General features: G+C 37.4%; 2 protein-coding genes across 3 annotated transcripts in view; one reads left to right on the top strand and one right to left on the bottom strand.

The window, feature by feature from the left end:
- The first annotated feature begins 1217 nt into the window (after window positions 1-1217).
- LOC127422622 (T-lymphocyte activation antigen CD80) lies at window positions 1218-13077 on the top strand. Of its 2 annotated transcripts, none has more exons than XM_051666366.1 (8): window positions 1218-1284; window positions 1591-1668; window positions 2911-2954; window positions 5344-5667; window positions 7695-7991; window positions 9783-9908; window positions 11748-11775; window positions 11885-13077. In XM_051666366.1, the coding sequence occupies exons 2-8, from the start codon at window positions 1646-1648 to the stop codon at window positions 11913-11915; spliced, it is 873 nt and encodes a 290-aa protein (XP_051522326.1). In that variant the 5' UTR covers window positions 1218-1284; window positions 1591-1645; the 3' UTR covers window positions 11916-13077. The 2 variants fall into 2 exon arrangements, with proteins under 2 accessions (XP_051522326.1, XP_051522327.1); XM_051666367.1 differs by having other exon boundaries at window positions 11748-11779.
- A 3904-nt stretch (window positions 13078-16981) lies between these two features.
- LOC127422598 (frizzled-4-like) overlaps window positions 16982-19636 on the bottom strand; it is a 16241-nt gene continuing 13586 nt past the window's right edge. Inside the window, exon 2 of the mRNA XM_051666262.1 lies at window positions 16982-19636. This exon is cut by the window's right edge and continues 2214 nt beyond it. The gene's annotated coding sequence lies outside the window, so the exon portion shown is untranslated.

Here is a 19636-nt window from a genome sequence, read left to right as displayed (position 1 = left end):
GGCCATCGCCACTTCTGATTCTAAACTGCGCGAGAAACCGCTCCAAAAGATTAATTGCGCAAGTGAGCTGTCCAAACGAATTGGTCTAAATTGTTTTGCAATTCAGTCATTTACGCTGTGAACTGGAGTGGTTTCTCGCTCAGTAAAACAGTATCGCTAACCCATATCGCTAAAACGTTTTGGCCAATTCGCCGAAAAGAACCGAATCAAAAGAATGTCCGATTTGCAAATGAATCATCACTACTTCTGATTCCAAACTGCTGATAGAAAGTCATATGGGTTTGGAATAACATGAGGGTGATTAAATGACTGAATTTCAATTTTGGGTTGAACTGAGACACATAACAAATGCCCAGTTGAGTAGAACCACCTCAGGAAACTCAAAACAAATAAACTGCTGTATGTAAAACACCTTTCACAGACACAGTCTACATTCAGTAGGAAAATAGCATGCATTTATGTGTTGCAGTGGAGTTAATTAAATATGTTCCTGGAGTAACAACCACAACCACAAGCCACCCTGAAGCTATATGGAAAATATGAAGACCAGACATCATCAGATACCGTGAGAAACTGAAAAACTGAAACTGTTCATGCATCGTGAATGTTACTTGAAGAACAGTTCAAATCAAAACAAGCTAAAAATGGTCCTATATGAAAGAAAAATCACACATGAGATCTTTGTAATCTCGACTGATTCTTCTAGATAGCAATGAGATTAAATGGAGAGCAAATGGAGACTTCTGCCTAACTCATCTGTGTTTCTCTTGAGAAAAAGACCCCTGTAATCTCACATATGTCTGTCCTTTACAATTTCCAAAGAGATCACAACAATGTCTCAGACTGTGCTTAGATTTGCCAAGTCTGCAATCACAAGTCAAAGCTCTCAATATGAACTCAAACATGTTTTTATCCAAATGAGCTTTGCTCTCCACAGTAACCTGTCTATGAACAGAAACCAGCTCTGGTCTTTCTTAAGGCTTTATATCCACTGATGCATTACAGAAATGACAAATGCATTGAACTGTCACAGACACATAGAAAACCCTTTAGAAAGTGATTCTGAAACCTTCTATTATAAACATAACCTTCAGCAATGTTGCGTGTGTGCTTTGTGACATTTCTGTGTAAAATGATCTGAGTTTACACAGTTAATAAAAGCACTTCCTCATTCTCTCTCTCTCTCTGTCTCTCTCTCTCTGTGTGTATCAGATAAAGAAACTGTACATACTAACAATTTCATTTTGACTCCAGATAGCCAGAGGGGAAACATCTGAAACTTTGGTAAGGACTCTTGTTTTTGACTTTCTCCTGACACATCAGTTCAGTTCAGTTTCCCCGATACATATTGTTCCAAAGCAGTTTAGCAAGGAACAGCATCTAGTTTACTCACACTAGTTAGTTTAGTTTAATACACTTCTCTTTAGCTGGGTAGTTTAGGTTAGTTTACAGTCGGTCAGTTCAGCTGAGTTTTAGTGGGCTGACCAGCATGAGAGCAGTGCAGTGTAAAGGCGTGTCTTTTGGGAATTCCCTCTCTTGGTATCGATATGACAGCTGATGACATCACCTCTCTCTCCCTCTTTCTCTCAGTGTAAGGGTGATTTTCCTGTTTGAGAGCCAGGACTCATGAAGCACAGATGAAGACATGAAGGGACCAGTCTTCTCTCTGTAAGTATCACTGCTGTTCAACATTGAGCATGACTTCAACACTGCACTGATTCTACATTCACAGATATGAGTCAGCTGTGTTTGAGAGAGAAAATGTGTGTCAGTCGTTGATGGATCACTTATCTCATTTATCAGGAGGGAACTACAAGAGTGTTACTAATCTTGTGTGTAAAAAAGCTTAACCTTTATTTCTATGTTTAGATCTGTGTAGGATTACAGCCCAAGAGCTCAAGGAAATCAGTCTTTTTTTTCCTGCTTGCGCTTTGTTGTGCTTATTTCCTGTTGTTTTGTTTTGACTGTCCATTCCTGTTGATAAGATCAGTGAAATGTTGTTCCCGATAACTCCATTTGTATCTAATGAATCAACTATGATGTCAAAACTTGAGGTTGAGTAAATGATGACAGGACTGTCATCGAAGTTGAAGTGCTTTCATGGCTGTGGACAGAACTATCTAGACTCTTACGGATGTCCGCCCAACTAATGGCACATATCTACATCACCACTCACGTTTCACTTCAACATTTAGCTTTGTTGACGTTGCTTGCATTGCGGATTAATAATGCTACATCCTCATCCACGAATAAGAAGAAAAAACAAACCACATAATCAATTGACGCAAATGTAACACATGATGTCTACTGCTGCAACCTCATTTAAATCCTTGGAAATACTGATAGAGGAAGTGGAATTTGTACGGTCTGCCTCCAAGTTGCCATTAAGACACGCAGAAAACTTCTTTAAATGGTCGCACATCACAGGTCAAGAATTCAACAATAAGAAGTGTGTTGTTTTGTGATGAGGTGCCCTGATATTGCAGTTTTGAAGCTGCTTTTTCCCATTAAATCACTATGAAGTGAGTCATGGGGAATTCAGAAGGCTATGTTTATTGTTTGCAAAAGTATTTGTTCTTATGGATAGTTGACAAGAAATACTTTTGGACGTATGACATGTCTTGCGGTGTGACATGCTATCCTCAATCTAAAACCAAGTGTTTATTATGCATGCAACTTGCACAAAATTTCTACTTTTCAACATCTGTCACATCGCAGGACCATTTAAACTGAACTAGTGGAGGCAAATATGTGATTACACTTGTTTAAGCTCATATATCTTTTAACCTAAAATCTTGATGTCAACGGACATGTTATGCATAAACTACTCATATGCTAATTCACATGATTATGAATGCATACGTTTGTGCATTGTATAATTCTTACTTTTTGTTGTGTTTGTGTTGTCAGGTTGGCACTTGTCATAACCTCAGTGCTGCTAACCCCATCACCTGGTAAGAATGACCTCACATGACCTCTGATTTCTGACCCCTTGCCCACTCTTTTCTGCAGGATCAAGTGTACATACCTTGTTCAGTGGTAAAAATGGTAAATTAAACAATAAGTAAAACAGGCAAGAAATAACCACTTGTTGAATTTCTAGTGTTGCAACCTTTTTTTAACGTTTTTGTTTCTGAGGATTTGAAAAGATGACATTATCATTCATCATTGTTTTTAAACGTAGAGAATAAAGTAGAACATTTATATTCACACTTGTTTTAGTTTGTGCTCCCTGGGAATCGAACCCATGACACTGGTGTTGCTACAATGCAATGTTGTATATGGATGACTGGAGGAATTACATTAAGTTGTAGGAGGTGGGGAATGCACCTCCAAACCAAAATGTAAAAAGAACAAGGAAGTAAAACTCTGACAGTAAGACTAGTACACTGAAATAAGTCATACGGTATGACCCCTAATGAAATAAGTTACTAATAATCAGTTATCCTAACCCTTGCACTAGAAACATTTTAGCATTGTTTGAATGAAACAACAACAATATTTATTGTGTGTGTATAATGCTAATTTAATCAACCTCTTGGGGACAATTTGGTCTTCTTATTTTGCTTGGATGTTGTTTATCGAGCCTTAAGAGATTTGTGATTACAGAGGTGAACCTTTAGTATAATAGTAGACTATTATACTATACAACCAAATGCAAAGAGTAGCTGTATGTTGCAGAGTTGGGGAAGTTACTTTTAAACTGTAACTTTTAAAACTTTAAAAAAAAAAAAGTAGTTAGCTACATTACAAGTTACTAACAAAAAGTAGCTAACAATACGGTTCTATTCATTAACATTAGTAAATGCATTCCTATATTGACTGAGAATCAATGGGTTCGTCCAAAAGCTGAAAATGTTGCTTTCAGAGGCTTTATATGGAGTTAGGATGAAAATAAGGTGCATTTCAAACTGTTCTGAGACCAGTGCAGACAGACAGCACACTGGAGGTTAAGTCATTCACTAAATAGGGAGCAAGGGAGCATCCTATAGCTCTCTATGCAGCTAAGTGCATTCACTCCTAAAATCTGATCAAAAGTTCAGTTTCAGGCTGCAGATGATGTTTGGATCACTCAACATGTTTGACAGACATGTGACAATGATAATCAGTACATAGATTCAGAATTTATAATGTATCATTTTATTTGAACATGGTTGACAGTGATTGGATGATGCTGGACATTACTTTGAATCAGAATTAATTATGCTAATTTATGATGTAATGTCTGTCTCAAAAACATGAATAATCAACATTTTTAAAAAACCTGACTTCTATAGCTTAGTATGTATTTAAAATGTCTCAACTTAGCCTCGCTGTCCACATATGTCAATTTTTAGTAAAACTATTTGCTCTAGAAAAATAAATAAATAAATAAATAAATAAATAATAATATATATATGTATTTGCTTGCTTATTAGGTGCTACTAGTTACAAATCAAAAAGTGGACATGGATAATGCACACAGCAGTCATGCTCAGGCAATCAGATTCTATCATTTATTATATAAACTAATAAATTATATAAAAGTCGAAATATAGTTATAAAGAGCAGCAATTAACTAAATATTTCGCTTCAACAAAAAAAGATGGCCAAGTTCCTTTAAAGCTGAGCGGGGCTCAAGTGAATCAGTTCAACTAGTTCATTTAAATGAACCTTCTGAACGAACTGACTCACCAAAAGATTTCCCAATGCTAAATATAAGTGAATCGTTTATTTTAACCAATTCATTTACATGAACTGTTCGAAAGAACCGATTCACTTAAATGATTCTAATATCCCAGCGCTACATGAGAGAGTGAGAGTACGGTTTAGGTGAGTGCAGGGGCGGACTGGCCATAGGGAGAACTGGGACTTTTCCCGATGGGCTGGCTGTGAAACGGGGCCGAACGGGCGGCGATAAGCTGAAACGACTGTTTGAAAAGGGTGCAAAACGGTGCTGCATTATGCAGAAAAGGTCAGCGACACCCCCCATACGCTCAACAACTTCTGGCCCAACAACACCCACCCCCCGCACAACAACTTTTGGGCAGTTTCTATGTTAAATCCAGGGCGTTTTTTTATTTCCCAGTCCGCCCCTGGGTGAGTGTGGGACAAATGTCACGTTTTGTGACATTACAGCGCTACTTGTTGAAAAATGTACCTCTTTAATTATTATGGAAATAGCTGAGCTACTGTTACGCTACAGAAACATGTAGGTAGGTTAGTAGTGTCACTACTTTTTGTTAGTGACTCCCACCCTAACACTAATTACCATAAACCAGTCTTATATAAACAGTAGATTCTGAAAATCAGCTGAAATCTTCTCAAATGTGAACCATTTCTATTTTATTGTTGTTTGGCCAGGTGACGGCAGCACAGTGTCTCCAGTGAGGGACTTCTCAGCCGTTTTGGGTCAAAGCGTGACATTACGCTGTCCAGGAAACCTCAGTGTCCCTATTATACGTTTGTACATACAGAGAAAACAAACAAATGTTTTCATCAATGGATTTGATGACCAGTATCTGCTTAAAGTGCATCCTGAGTACAGGAACAGAACCAAAGTTAACAGAACGGACCTCAGCATGAAGATGAGCAACATCTCTATTTCAGATGAAGGATCATACATGTGCGTCATTTTTTACTCAAGAACATCCAAAGAGGAGCCTGTCATCAACCTGAAAGTCACAGGTATGACAAACAATTCTGAATTTTTCTTGAATTGGAAGTTTAATTGAATTGGCCACGTGACACCGAATGTTGAGTGGAATTTTAAGTTTTCTTCCACTAAGGTCCAAGTTAATTAATTATACGTAAATACAAGCTTTTATATTAGGTGGCCTTTAAACTTTTATTATTAAAGTCATCTAATATTTCTGAAAATGCCACCTATGTGGTGTGTATGGTTATGGGTAATTCATACTGAAAAATGAAATGTAGCCTATTATTTAAAAAAACTACACTTAGCAGTTAAATTAATTTCTTAGAATTTCATTTCATATTGAAGGTGCTGTAAGCGATTGTAGAATTTCCACTAACTGAGCCGTTGGATTAGCCACGCCCCCTTTGTCTAAAACCCAGCACTCCAAAGATACCAAATGAGCTTTATTGAGACCCACACGAGCAGAAACGGTTGTCAAAAACAACAGCTGCAAAATAGCGCCCTCACCTGACAACTGTTATGAACAACATGGCATAAAAATGGCATTAAGCCTCAATAATTCGCTGCAACTACAATACTATGAGAATGTGCAAAATGATTGACAGGCAGAAAGCGTCATTGTCCGCGGACACATTTTAGTTTGCTATTTACAGAGTCTAGAGCGGTCACAGAGAGTGGTGAGATATCTCACGACACTCATTTTATTAATATCTCTCAGGGAGTAGGAACATTTTTTGCATACAGTGAAAATAGAAATGTAATATAAAATAATCTGAAATAACAATATAATATAAAATAATATTTATATTAATATTTACAAACAAATACACTATATTTATAACTGATAAGACATATTTCTCTAAATTAAGTTACTGTCAAAACATATTTTAATTGAAATTAAATTGAAATCAAACTTTGAATTTATTGATTATATTATATATCGAGTAAATTAGTGCATTTAAGGAAATTATGTTTACTTCCACCAAGGTCCATAAACCTAAAGATAATTCATTAAATATAAATATACAGTGAATTCAAACTGAAAAATTAAATATAGCCAATTATAAAAATAAATAAATAAAAAACACATGAACTTCTTTGAATCTCATTCTATTTTAATTCTACTTTCTAAATTCAAAATCAAAATTAAAATGCTGCAATCCTTTTTGATACCAAAATGTAGAAACTGAACTAGAATTATAAAGGCATTCTCAAACAGGTCTAAATAGTGTATAAAACACCATTTTAATATAATACACCATTTAATATTATTATAAATAATAATATGAATATAATGTGATGAATCCCCCTAAGACTATGAAAAATTCATTTGTATATTAATTATTTTTTAAATATTTTTATGTTTATATATATATATATAAACTTTATGAAAATAAATATTGACTTTAAAATTTGAACGTATTGATTATATGATATATTTAGTAAATACGAAAATTAAGAGAAATTAATCTTTCTTACGCCAAGGTCCATTAAATGAAATTTAATATATTAAATATAATTAAATACAGATTTCTCTAGGTGGAATTACAAACATCAATTATTAATATTATCTGTTTCTGGAAATTATAAATGTTTATATGTAAATCACACTGAAAAATGAAAACGCATGATTAAAAATGACACTGAGAGTTTCTCTGAATTTTCAATCTTAAATTCAAATTTAATTTAGAATTCTGCATCCTGTTTGCTATCAAAATTCCATGCATTCTCTATTGAATTCTGAAGGGTTCATAACCCTGTTGTGAGTGCATGATTATTTACAAGATTAATTCCCCAATGACTGTGAAATAGTTATTTTTATATATGCCTAATGTATATATTTACATGTGCGTACGTGCGTGTCTGTTAGTTCATGTGCATATTTATGTCTATCTGTGGGAGTATGTTCTTGTTGGAAACTCACTGCTGACTAAGGCTTTGCGATATCTTTACTGACGTGGTTTCTTACAATTATAAGGAAGTGAAACAGTGTGGGGGGGGAAACTCTCCGGACCTCAGAAATGTCACTGTATTCCACTGTTCCCTCCTTTTACAGCTGAGTACAGCGTTCCCACTGTGAAGGCAGAATGTGGCGAGCGTATCCACAGCAATGGCCCTGCGACTGGTGGGAAGAGCTGTCAGTTAAGCTGCTCGTCGACTGGCGGTTACCCTCTGAGTGTGGTGGAATGGCCAGTCCTTCATCAAAGTCTGATACGAAACATCGAAAACAAGAGTTCTGAAGATCCACACTACAAAACATGGACCATCAACCAAACCATCATGTACTCCTGCGACAAACCCACCAATGTTAGCTGTTCCATAGGGAGTGCTGTTTCCCACCCAATTACCATATGTAAGTGTGTTCGATTGTGTCTTTCAAGGAATAACTCACCCAAAAATTACAATTCTGTCATTATTTACACACCGTCTATGCTTCTGTTTGTTCTTGTTGAACACAAAAGGTGACTTTTCTTAATCTTCACGCAGCTCTTTACCATTAAATGACACCACTAGGGTTGTCAACCAACCCGTAAAATATGGGATCATCCTGTATTTAAAGATGAAATGATACGTCCCGTATCTAATCAACACGGGATGCGAACTGTCCCGTATTTAAGCTGGTCTGATGGCTTCACCGTAACATCGTTCAAGATCATTAGCTTAACCTCGATATTTGTTGGAAATTGTAACTACGGTGGATAAGGGACCGTCTGAAAAGTCCTCACATTGTGCTAAAATGTGGTCGGTGTGGTAAGGGACCACCTGAAAACTTCAGACACCCCCCCCCCTCATCAACAAGTCTAGAGAGAGTGTCCCGTAATTGATATCTTCTTTTTTTTTTGTATCCCCTTTTCTCCTAATTTGGAATGCCCAATTCCCACTACTTAGTAGGTCCTCGTGGTGGTGCGGTTACTCACCTCAATCCGGGTGGTGGAGGACAAGTCTCAGTTGCCTCCGCTTCTGAGACCGTCAATCTGCGCATCTTATCACGTGACTCGTTGTGCATGACACCGCGGAGACTCACAGCATGTGGAGACTCATGCTACTCTCCGTGATCCACACACAACTTACCACACGCCCCATTGAGAGCGAGAACCACTAATCATGACCACGAGGAGGTTACCCCATGTGACTCTACCCTCCCTAGCAACTGGGCCAATTGGGTTGCTTAGGAGATCTGGCTGGAGTCACTCAGCACGCCCTGGATTCGAACTCGCGACTCCAGGGGTGGTAGTCGGCGTCAATACTCGCTGAGCTACCCAGGCTCCCCATAATTTATATCTTCAAAAGTGGCAAACCTAACTAAGGCAGTCACGAGGATGATCCCACTGGAGAGAAGGAATTGCATTCCAAAAAGATATTTATGTTGTTGGAGGTGCAAAATATGCAAATAAGAGCGAGCATAAAACCAAGGATACATAAAAAATAAGGTCTAAAAGCGAGACCTGTTTTTAGTTAGTTAACAAATAACCCTGGCCATGCAAGTAGGTATAGCTGCAGGCTGGAGACCTCCACATGGGGGCAGGGTTACTTCAAAAGGGGGTTGCGCCAACTCCAAAAGGGTTAAGGTAGGGAAAGGCTTAGGTAAGGGGCTCCCTCTATCTTTAGGATTTGGAGCTCACGCTCCTTTTTGGAGCTATGCCTGCAGCTATATCCTTCTCTGGCCATGTGCTCCAAACATTCGTCATCCACCAATATATATACTGATTTGAATTTAAAATTGGTAAGAGATTACGTGTTGTATACTAGGTTTTTAAGGTAAAATACTTGTTTTTTAAGTTGCAGTTGTAGCTGAAATATATATTCAATATATTCTATAGATATTTTGCCATTTCAGATCACATTCGAAACCTCTATGCTATGCAATCAGATAATTACAACAATATTCAGTACATCACAGAAACCCCCAAAAACGGTTGTTGTATGGGAAATGAGCTGTGTAAAAAATGTTAGAAAATTCCCCCTTTGTATTCCACTTTAAAAATAACAGCATACGCATATGGAATGACGTGATTTTGTGTACACAAAATGACAGGATTTTCCATTTTGGGTGAATTATTCCTTTCGGTTACTGGTGTGTCTTACTTGAGGAAAAGTTCATTTTGATTGGATGTTCATGAGTGTAATTGTTGTGTTCTTGTAGGTCAAGAGGATTCATTTCCTCTTAGGGTGATTGCTGCGACTGCTGTCGTAATGGCTTTTGTCCTGATTTTAATTCTTGGTTTGGTGTTAATGAAGTGCTGTCGCAGGAGACTACGTCCCAGACCAGGTAAACACAAATGTGATGTGGCCTCCAAAGGTGGTTTGAGGGTCATTCCTTCAATTCGGTGCCTTTATTTATAATGTTTAATTTCGCCTGATTGCAATTTTAAAAGGCTTGTTAAAAAGAATAAAAACTACTTAAAATTAGGTATGCACAGATGTGAAAATTTAGAAAAAACAGTTCTAGGCTGATAACGATATTGATACCGATACAGATATTTTGCAACTGACCTTATTTGTTCATCAGACCACTGTTTTACTTAGGAATGCTTAAAAATGTACAAAGTGGTACAAAAGCTTTTTCACTGTTCTAACAATAATTTCCATTGAACATTGGACATAAAACATAAAAACATTATAAAAGCTTGTTTTTGCAGCCTTTTAATGTTTAGTACTCGCTCAAGGCCATATAGTGATTTCAATCTTATTTCAATCAATGATGCAGCATTAATAGATATCATACTGATATCTCAGACATCAAAGTGCCGCTTTCACAACTGTCACGTCCATTTATGCCGTTTTTTCCGCATTAACGTGAGAACGAGACGGAATGACAATTAAATATGTAATGTTCTTTGAAGTGCCAACCTGTCTACATAATGTGGCTATTATTATTTCTGGATTGTGCAGAGTTTTTACAAAGTGTGTTACTAATAAATTATAAATAAACATTGGTTTATCATATCAGCGTTTTCATGCTTATAACCGATATGCCGATGGTTTTAATTTGGCCAATAATAGGCCGGTAAATATCGGCAGCCGATACATCGGTGCATCCCTGTTTATAATGTTACACACCGCTGTGGGCCTAAAAGTCAAATAATTAAAATGGCTTTTCAGATGATTTCCAATTCAAATCATTCATTCATCAATTTGTGTTATTTCCTCATGTCCCCAGAGATGCACAAATAAGTGCTAAATCATTGGATTTTTTTCCCCAATTTGGAATACCCAATTCTTAATGCACTCTAAATCCTCGTGGTGGCGGAGGACGAATCTCAGTTGCCTCCGCGTCTGAGACTGTCAATCCGCGCATCTTATCACATGACTTGTTGAGCGTGTTACCGCGGAGACGTAGCGCGTGTTGAGGCTCACGCTACTCTCCACGATTCCACGCACAAATCACCACGCGCCCCACCGAGAGCGAGAACCACATTATGGTGACCACGAGGAGGTTACATCATGTGACTCTACCCTCCCTAGCAACCGGGCCAATTTGGTTGCTTAGGAGACCTGGATGGAGTCACTCAGCACACTCCAGGGGTGATAGTCAGCATCTTTACTCGCTGAGCTACCCAGGCACCCCGGATTTCTACATTTTTTGATAAACATGTCATTTTATCACTGATGGTGGAGGTTTTTTTTATGTGTCCCTTAATTTAATGTCCAATCAGTAAACATTCAGATGTTTACTGTTTCAAAAGTTGGCCCCATTCACTTCCATTGTAAGTGCCTCACTGTAACGACGATTTTTGCTTTTTTAAAAAAGGTAATCAACGTTATGCCACAAATGCTGTCGATTGAGCTTAACTTGCACTGAACCCGGAATATTCCTTTAACAGACCGTATCCACCCTGACACTGCCGTTTAATGGACATCTGAATTTTTCAAGTCATTTAGCTCGACCGATATGACTTTTAAAATCTCTAACATGTCCTATTAATGATCAAACATAAAGATACTTATAAAATTATGCTTCAAAGCTGAAATGCCACCGAATTGTTAGAATGACCCTTGAATGATTGTATCGTTGTCCACCTTTTAATGAACCATCTTTAATGTTAATACAAGGTGTAAACAGCGCTGTAGACGCCATGTTTTAATCTCTCTCTCTCTCTCTCTACAGAGGATCCTGCGCTTGAAGTCCCATTAGCGTAGGTATCTTCTTATTATATTCTCATATCACCTAATATACCAAATTAAGTGATAGTGCGTCTTGTTGACGCAAAGAATAACCAACGGATTTCCTGTATTTCTAATTAGCGACTGCCATTCGCAGCCTCAGAACAGCTGAGATGTGACAACTCAATCTTGAGCAAAAAATGAACAGATTTTCCATCATTCTGCCAACGCGGAGGCGGCTACAACACCACCCAGAGCTTGGGTGGAAGAGTGGCATGCTGTGCCCGCAGCGAGGAGGCAGTTTGTGTGACTTTAAAAACTGGCCATTGTACCAGCCCTTTACCAGCAGTCCTTGACGGACACCTGCAGAGAACACTGATGGACACGTTGCTGCAAATGTCCCTACCTTTTCATAATAATTTATTTGGCAGAGTAGGTATTTTCCGAAGCATACAGAAGTTACATACTGTTTGGGGACAATATGTTGGATGTGATCAAATCAGATTTTTTTAACGGTGCTTTCAAAGAAAAAAAATTATTGAACTTATCCAGATTAGTTCTGTCTATGTATGCTCCACAATATACAGCATATATAGGCTGTATGTGCCAAATTGTGCCACTTTATTCCAAAGAAAGGGAATGTTTAAATTGAAAACCGTTCCAAATGGTTAACTAAGGTGAATATTGTAATTCAGGTTAGGTTGATATGTTTATTAAAGTAACCAACATGTTATATAAGTGTTTTTTTCTTAACTTTAGAGTATCATGTTGGAAGTGACACTGTTCATTTTGAAGGGACTTTCATTTGCTTCAAGAAGCCAATTCATTGTGTAGTTATTAATGCTTTATTTTTCAAAGCTTGTTCTCAGCTAAAGCACAAAAACTGTATTCCATAGTAACAGAAATTGCTCGACAAATGCAGCGAGATTTATTACACTGTTTTGCTGGTATGTTGGCCGTATGGCCTCTTAAAGAGCTCATGTCTCATCACTGTATACTAAAGAAACCCACAAATGTATGTGGTGCATCGGTCTGTTTATGTGTACAGTATTGACTCTTTCACATGTCTTAAACCGTCTCTAAGTACTGACATCTATACAAACAGCTGTTTTAGCATTCTAGATTATTTTGTGGTATAATTGTTCTCAGGGTGAGCATTTTAGGATGTTTCATTTCCTATTAAAATGAAATCTGTTTCCTAATGGAAATGTCTAATGCACTTTGCTTTCTTACTGCTTGAAAATGTCCCTATTGTTTACTCTGTAATTTATGAATACTGTAACTTATTTCTGTGTTTTCACAAAAAGAAGCTCAAATAAAGAAACAATTCTGATTGTGATGTGATTTCATTGTTAGTGCCGTGCGGTACAAAAGTTACTGAATTTACTCAAATGTTTGAGTTACATTTACTCACTTTAATCAGTATTATGTCATAAAGTTAAGTAGATTGTACTGCAATGGAAGTCAATGGGGCCAACCTGTAAACGTTAAAATACTCACTGTTTCAAAGGTATAGCCACACGCAGGGCCGTAGCTAGTGGGGTGAAAGGTGGTAATGATTCTAGGGGCCCAAATGTCCAGAGGGGCCCACAACAAATTTGAAACTGTATTATTTTAATAGGTAAGGGGCCCAGAAGTCCTTGCTACGGCCCTGGCCACAAGACATAAACAATATGTGTGTTAATGTGATTTTAGTGTGATAAACTCATTTATTAACCACATCTCTGTAAAGTTATCCACTTTTATAAAAACCGCAATAAACGACTTGTTGTATGATTCTGGTATAAACCTTAAACGACTGAAAAAATAACGATTTAAGCAATTTTACAGCTCAAATAATACACAAGTTTTAACAGAAGAATTAATGTAAGTGCTTTTATAAAATTATGAGCTTCACATTTCTGCCTTTAAACCCTCCAAAATTTGGCCCCATTCAAAAAAGAATTAATTTTCATCTTTAAATAATTTTTTTTGTGGTATATCCATTATACCACAAATGCTTAACTTGTATTGAACCTGGGATATTCCTTTAAGAAATTCTTAAATTCGGTTCTTTTCACTCAAATTATTATGTTGACAATATAATTTATACATAAAAATGTGTTTTCACTAGCGATATCTCTCACTTTTGGACTGTTGTTAGTTTTGACCAACAGAGGGAGCGCGAGAGAATTCCTTCATCAGCTGAAGTTCATCAGTGATTAATAAAGAGTCTGTTTAGCTGAGACGGGCCACTTCTATTTAAATTAATGGGAGAAATTGGAACGCCCAACGGTCAACGGATGTAGAAAAAAAGTCCCGCCTTACAGGTAAAAGAGCCAATCACCTTTTAGATACAGACATCACCTGTCAATCAACTCACTAATGCGCATGCGCATTAGCTATATAAGCCGGAATAATTGCGTGTTTTAGCGTAATATGAGGTACAGAAGCACAATTTATATTCCAATATTATATAATTTAATTGCTGATTTGAAAATGTTCTTTGATCGTAATCTTAACCAACCGGTTTTTAGATTTCGGCCTTTCCCCATTCAAGTAGATAGGAGCTGCACTCGCATGACTGGAAATAACCTCCCGAGAGCGTTCCAAAAACGGCCGACAGTGGACTGACTTGCTGTAAAGTCGTTGATAAAGAGAAGTTTACCTGTGATTTTCGGCTACAGAACCCTTTAAAGTGATTTCGTTGTACGTACATTGTATTTCATTTATGTTATTAGGGTGACTATGGGTAAAGTGGGACACTTTTAAAGTACTGATTCTATAGAAAACGTCGAACAGATTATTTTGATATATATATATATATATATATATATATATATATATTCTGATACACTTTCACATCATAAATCCTTATATGTAACATTTTCGAACATTGAGTCAACTTTTACTTTTCAATAAGTTTAAGATTTACCTCAGATTGCTATGTCATTGTTTTTCCCGCCTATTTTCGTGAAATGAGTGCTGTGACACACCCCGAATTTAGGAACCCCTAATGTTAATTTTCACCTCTCAAAGATTAGTTCAGTAATTTTAACCATTTAAGTGAATGCATATGGATATAATGGGATCAAGCTTAACTGTTCACACTAGATGTTTATTGCTAACTCCACAAGTTGTTCAATACTGTTGAGTTGTGGGGATTATTTGCGAAATGCTTTTTGCATGCCTATCCCTGCCGAATCAAACAAACAAAAATAGCTAAAACCATCCTTAGCTGGTCACGCTAGTTTTTTAGGGGTTTTTGAACACTTTTCAGCTGGTCAGGTTGGGAGACCATCTAAAACCAACCAGCGTAGGCTGGTTTTATCTGTTTTTGTTTGTTTCTTTATTTTCAGCAAGTAAGTCTTTATTTATGATAATAATTCATATTTGTTGCAATTAAGATCATTTATGCTGTAGAGAGATTATAACCCTGCTTTGTTGGTTGTTGTATGGTTTTCATGACCTTATTCAGTGTCGCCATCTTTGATTTTTGACGGTAATGAAAACGAGGCTGTGAAGTACCTTCAATGACATGCACTTTATAAAACTATCAAAAAGCTCTTAGATCACATCTAATTTTCCACAACTCATGTTGCTTGGAGTTTTCTGTCTGCTGAAATTTCTTGGAAAGATATTTTTTTCAATGTTTCGTCAGCGGAACGATCCAAAAACACTTGACACTAGACTGTACGTCTATCCTTCACAGCTGTTGTCATTCCCGCCAAAAATCAAAGATGTTGCAGCTGTGAATAAGGTCTTTAACCAATGAATAAAGACCCATTGAGATATGTTTACATTGCAAACGTGTCACATTATGGAAGTGGGTTATGAATGCTCTTTCTTGTTGACTTTTATGCACTTAGTATTTTTAATATTGAAACACATTCTCTTATGTTCCCTTCAAAAAGCCTGCCTAACGTTTCACTTTGTGTTCAACAGAAGAAAGAAAGTCCCACAGGTTCGGAACAATGTAAGGGTGAGTAAATGATGACAGAATTTTCATTTTTGTTGGAACTATCTCTTTAACAGGAAACTACGGTGTACAACCAATGGTCACAGTGATCAGCTTGTACAACAACCATATGCCAAGTTCAGATTGGCATACAGTGCCCATCTTGGTTTGGAAACGCCCACTGATTACTACGTTGAATTTCCCTACTTTCATTGGATTGTTTAGAAATGCCCATCCCAGTTTGAAAACACCTACAGATTGGAAAACACCCATTATTGTTCTGTAGAGACCTATACTACCACACTACTCCATGCAGGTATAGCTGCAGAATAAATTACACCAACTCTCTGTTCCCATGTCTATCTGTCAGTGGATCACCAGCTTTCTGACAGACAGGCAGCAGCTTGTGAGACAGGGGAAACTCACTTCCAGCACCTGAACAATCAGCACTGGTGCCCCCCAGGGATGTGTGCTCTCCCCACTACTCTTCTCCCTCTGCACCAATGACTGTATCGCCAAGAACCCCTCTGTCAAGCTCCTGAAGTTTGCAAACGACACCACTGTCATCAGCCTCATCCGAGATGATGATGAGTCTGCATACAGAAGGGAGGTCACTTCCACAAATGGTTAGGGTTAGCAAAGGAGTGTTTACCTCACTGTAATGCTTTGAATGAACATTAGGGAGCAGCATCACATCAAAAATTGGCTGAGGTGACTTGAAACATGTCATAAAACAAAAAAGCTATTTCTTTCCAATGTGGTAATCATGGGTCATGGGCCCATATGGGTTCGTATTAAAATTCCCAACCTGTAGATCGGTGTTTGGACTTCACCGCTCATATCTTCTGATTAATCATAATTGGTTAGGCTACTCTAAATTATTGATCACAATCAGATAAGTGCATATATTTGACCTAGATGGTTTCCATCAGAAAGTTGAAGAAGCTAAAACCATCTAACGTTGTGTTTCATAGGAAACCCTGAGCGGGGTCGGGTGTGGTGACCCCGAGGGGGGAAGTTGGAGTGGTGGATAAATCCTGTCCAAACCATTTCTGGGAGGAGGAATTTTCAAACCATCTAAAAACGAGTCCGACTTTAACCAACATTCGAAGAAAGTCAAGTGTACTAAGAGGTATGCCTCTTAATCTCTCTACATTGCATTAGTACATAATTCCCAAAACAATTCTGTAATTCCATGCAACACACAACAGATTTAATGAGGGCACAAGGCATTTGAAAATGTAAAAGAGGTTTTAGATAGTGAGCAAATAACTATACACTAGCAGTAAAAGTTTTGAACACCTTCTGACGACTATTTTCCACATTTGAGCAACTATGAAATAACACAATCTAAACTATCTTATAGGCACATGTTATATTTGTCTACAGCATTAAGCATAAGCGTCAAAAAATGTTTTTAAGATCATGAGAAAAATAAATTCGGTCAAGTGTTTCCAAACTTTTGACTGGAAGTGCATATCTGTAAAACGAAGACTTGAAGACTCAAACATCGAAGCATAATTTTCAAAGTTTAATTTCTCATCTGATACAAAAGCATCCTTAAATAAATGTATTTTTGTTCCTTTTGTCATTTTTACAAAGATAAATTAGCATTTCTTAACACAAAAATAACATTACAAACAACTACAAACACCAGTTTATGTACAAATCAATCCAGATGTCCTTCATGAAATCCAGGACTGTGTGTGTACCACCTGCATATGAGTCTGAGGCACTTTCAACATGGCAAAATGTCTATCAACGGTCAATACATTCATTTACCCTACAGGAGCTCTGCAATGCATCCTAGGGCACGGTCAGTGATTGTCATGTAGTGGCTGTGCGAGGCACCTATGTTCTCATATTCAGTCATTTGAGTGTGAATGTGTGTCTGACGGCTCAAAATAAAGATTCCATCACTGTAAAAATAAAAAAGAGGTTCCTCAGATTGCTGTATGTACTTCTTGGAACCCTTGAGTTTCTCTAAGTACTTTACAGATTGTCAAGAGTTCTTCCAGTAACCCTGTCATAAGGGAAATGTTTTGAGGCAGTTGAAATAGATAATCAAGGCACCTTCAAAACGGTGTCTCCTTCAAAATTTCCACTTGTGTTGCAGTCTGTGGAACACCAAATTTTGCTTCAAATATCCATTTTTTTTTTTTTAGAAGTGTATAATATCTTAGCATTTTCATATCAAAAATAGTCATTAACTGCAGTTTTACGATTTACTTGTGTACTCAAACTGTGGAACACTAGAACCAATAGAGTTCTGGAACAATAATTTAAAAGGTTTTTGAACTGTAGAACAGACAGAATTCTAAAGTTGCATCCACAATGAAACGATTACATTTGAAAACTCCATTTTCAGTTTCCTAACATCGTCGTTTTTCAAAGTCTGCGTTAATGGAGAGCGTTTTCAAAACGCTCCATTTTTTGTGGAGGGAAACGCCTTTCTTGGGTGGATGAGAGCCGTAAACGTATTGAAACAAATCTTTCGAGAAGTGGACAGTGACACTCAGGGGCTGTTTACACAACATTTTCAATTAAAAACGGAAGTCTTTTTATGCGTTTTGGGGCCTGAAAATGCAAACTTTTGAAAACGGGTTTCAAAGTGCACGTTTTTCAAAACTATGCCGTTATTGTCTCCGTGTAAACATAAAAAATGCGAATTTGTGAAAACGATGACGTCATGCGCACGCGTATTACGTGCTAAGTCTATTGGCATGTGTGCGAGTACTTCAAAACAACGTGCGAGACATTCAAAACTACAATGGCGGACTACAGGACTGTGTTTGTGCTGCTCAAGATTTTGAGTTTATTGACGCTTCTCCAGCAAAGTAATTGTAGTAATAAAGCAAACTCGTCGTCCGTCCAGACAAAATTGCTCGATGCTTTCGCCATCTTCATTGTTTGTATTCACCACTCTGTGGAAGAATGCTTACGTGCGCAGGCGTGTAGTGTTTCTTTACGAAGTGACATCGCCAACTACTGGCCTGGCATGCATAATACAGCGTTTTTAGTCCTTTTTCGCGGATCCGTGTGAATGGGGATCATTTTGACAATGTTGTCGTCTGTACGCAAAACTTTTCAAAAACGCAAAAGGAAAAACTTTTCCGTTTTTAGTACATCGTTGTCATGAAAACGTACCCTTAGACACCGCCCACACTGATACGTTTCTGTTTCGAATGCGTTCATTTCACTAATGCTCTACATAACGGCATCCATACTGATTAATTTTCATTTGAAAACTTAATTTTAAGTTTCCTAACGTTGCCTTTTTCCAAAGTATGCTGTATTGGAGAACGTTTTCGAAACGCTCCATTCTCCGTGAAGAGAAATGCTGTTCTTGCATGGATGAGAGGCGTAAACGTAGCGAAATTGATGCGTTTTCAAACGAAAACAGAGTCTTTCGAGAAGTGGACAGTGAAACTTAGACACCGTCCTCACTAATACGTTTATGTCATTTCACTAACACTTTCCATTACCGCATACTTCGGAAAAAACGGCATCCAGACTGATTCATTTTCTTTTGAAAACTAAATTTTCAATTTCCTAATGATGTCTTTCTCCAAAGTATGCTATAATGGAGAGTGTTTTTAAACGCTTTATTTTTGTTAAAGGAAAGCACCGTTCTAGTGTGGATGAGAGGCGTAAACGTAGCGGAATCAATGCATTTTTAAACAAAAACTTATTGTGGGCGCGGTCTAATTGGCAACGTTTACACTATTACGTTTTTGTTTTTAGTGCATTAATTTAGCTAACAATCTCCATAACTGTATACTTTGGAAAATGACGTCCACACTAATTTCTTTTTGTTTTTAAATATACTTTTTCATTGTCCTAAACGTATTGTTTTCCAAAGTATGTGGTAAAGCATTTTCGAATGCTCAGTTTTTGTGCATGGAGGTAAACACTGTTCTAGTGTGGAGAGGTGTAAATGTAGTGAAATCAATGCA

Source organism: Myxocyprinus asiaticus, chromosome 31, assembly GCF_019703515.2.
Source record: "Myxocyprinus asiaticus isolate MX2 ecotype Aquarium Trade chromosome 31, UBuf_Myxa_2, whole genome shotgun sequence".
Classification (NCBI taxonomy): Eukaryota; Metazoa; Chordata; class Actinopteri; order Cypriniformes; family Catostomidae; genus Myxocyprinus; species Myxocyprinus asiaticus.
This window is presented reverse-complemented; position numbering and strand designations above follow the sequence as displayed.

Bases quoted from the DNA above. Each gene is read 5' to 3' on its own strand.
- LOC127422622 (XM_051666366.1), top strand. From the start codon at position 1,646: ATGAAGGGACCAGTCTTCTCTCT. The intron at 5,668-7,694 runs GTATGACAAACA...CTCCTTTTACAG, and splicing joins CATCAACCTGAAAGTCACAG to CTGAGTACAGCGTTCCCACT. The intron at 9,909-11,747 runs GTAAACACAAAT...CTCTCTCTACAG, and splicing joins GAGACTACGTCCCAGACCAG to AGGATCCTGCGCTTGAAGTC.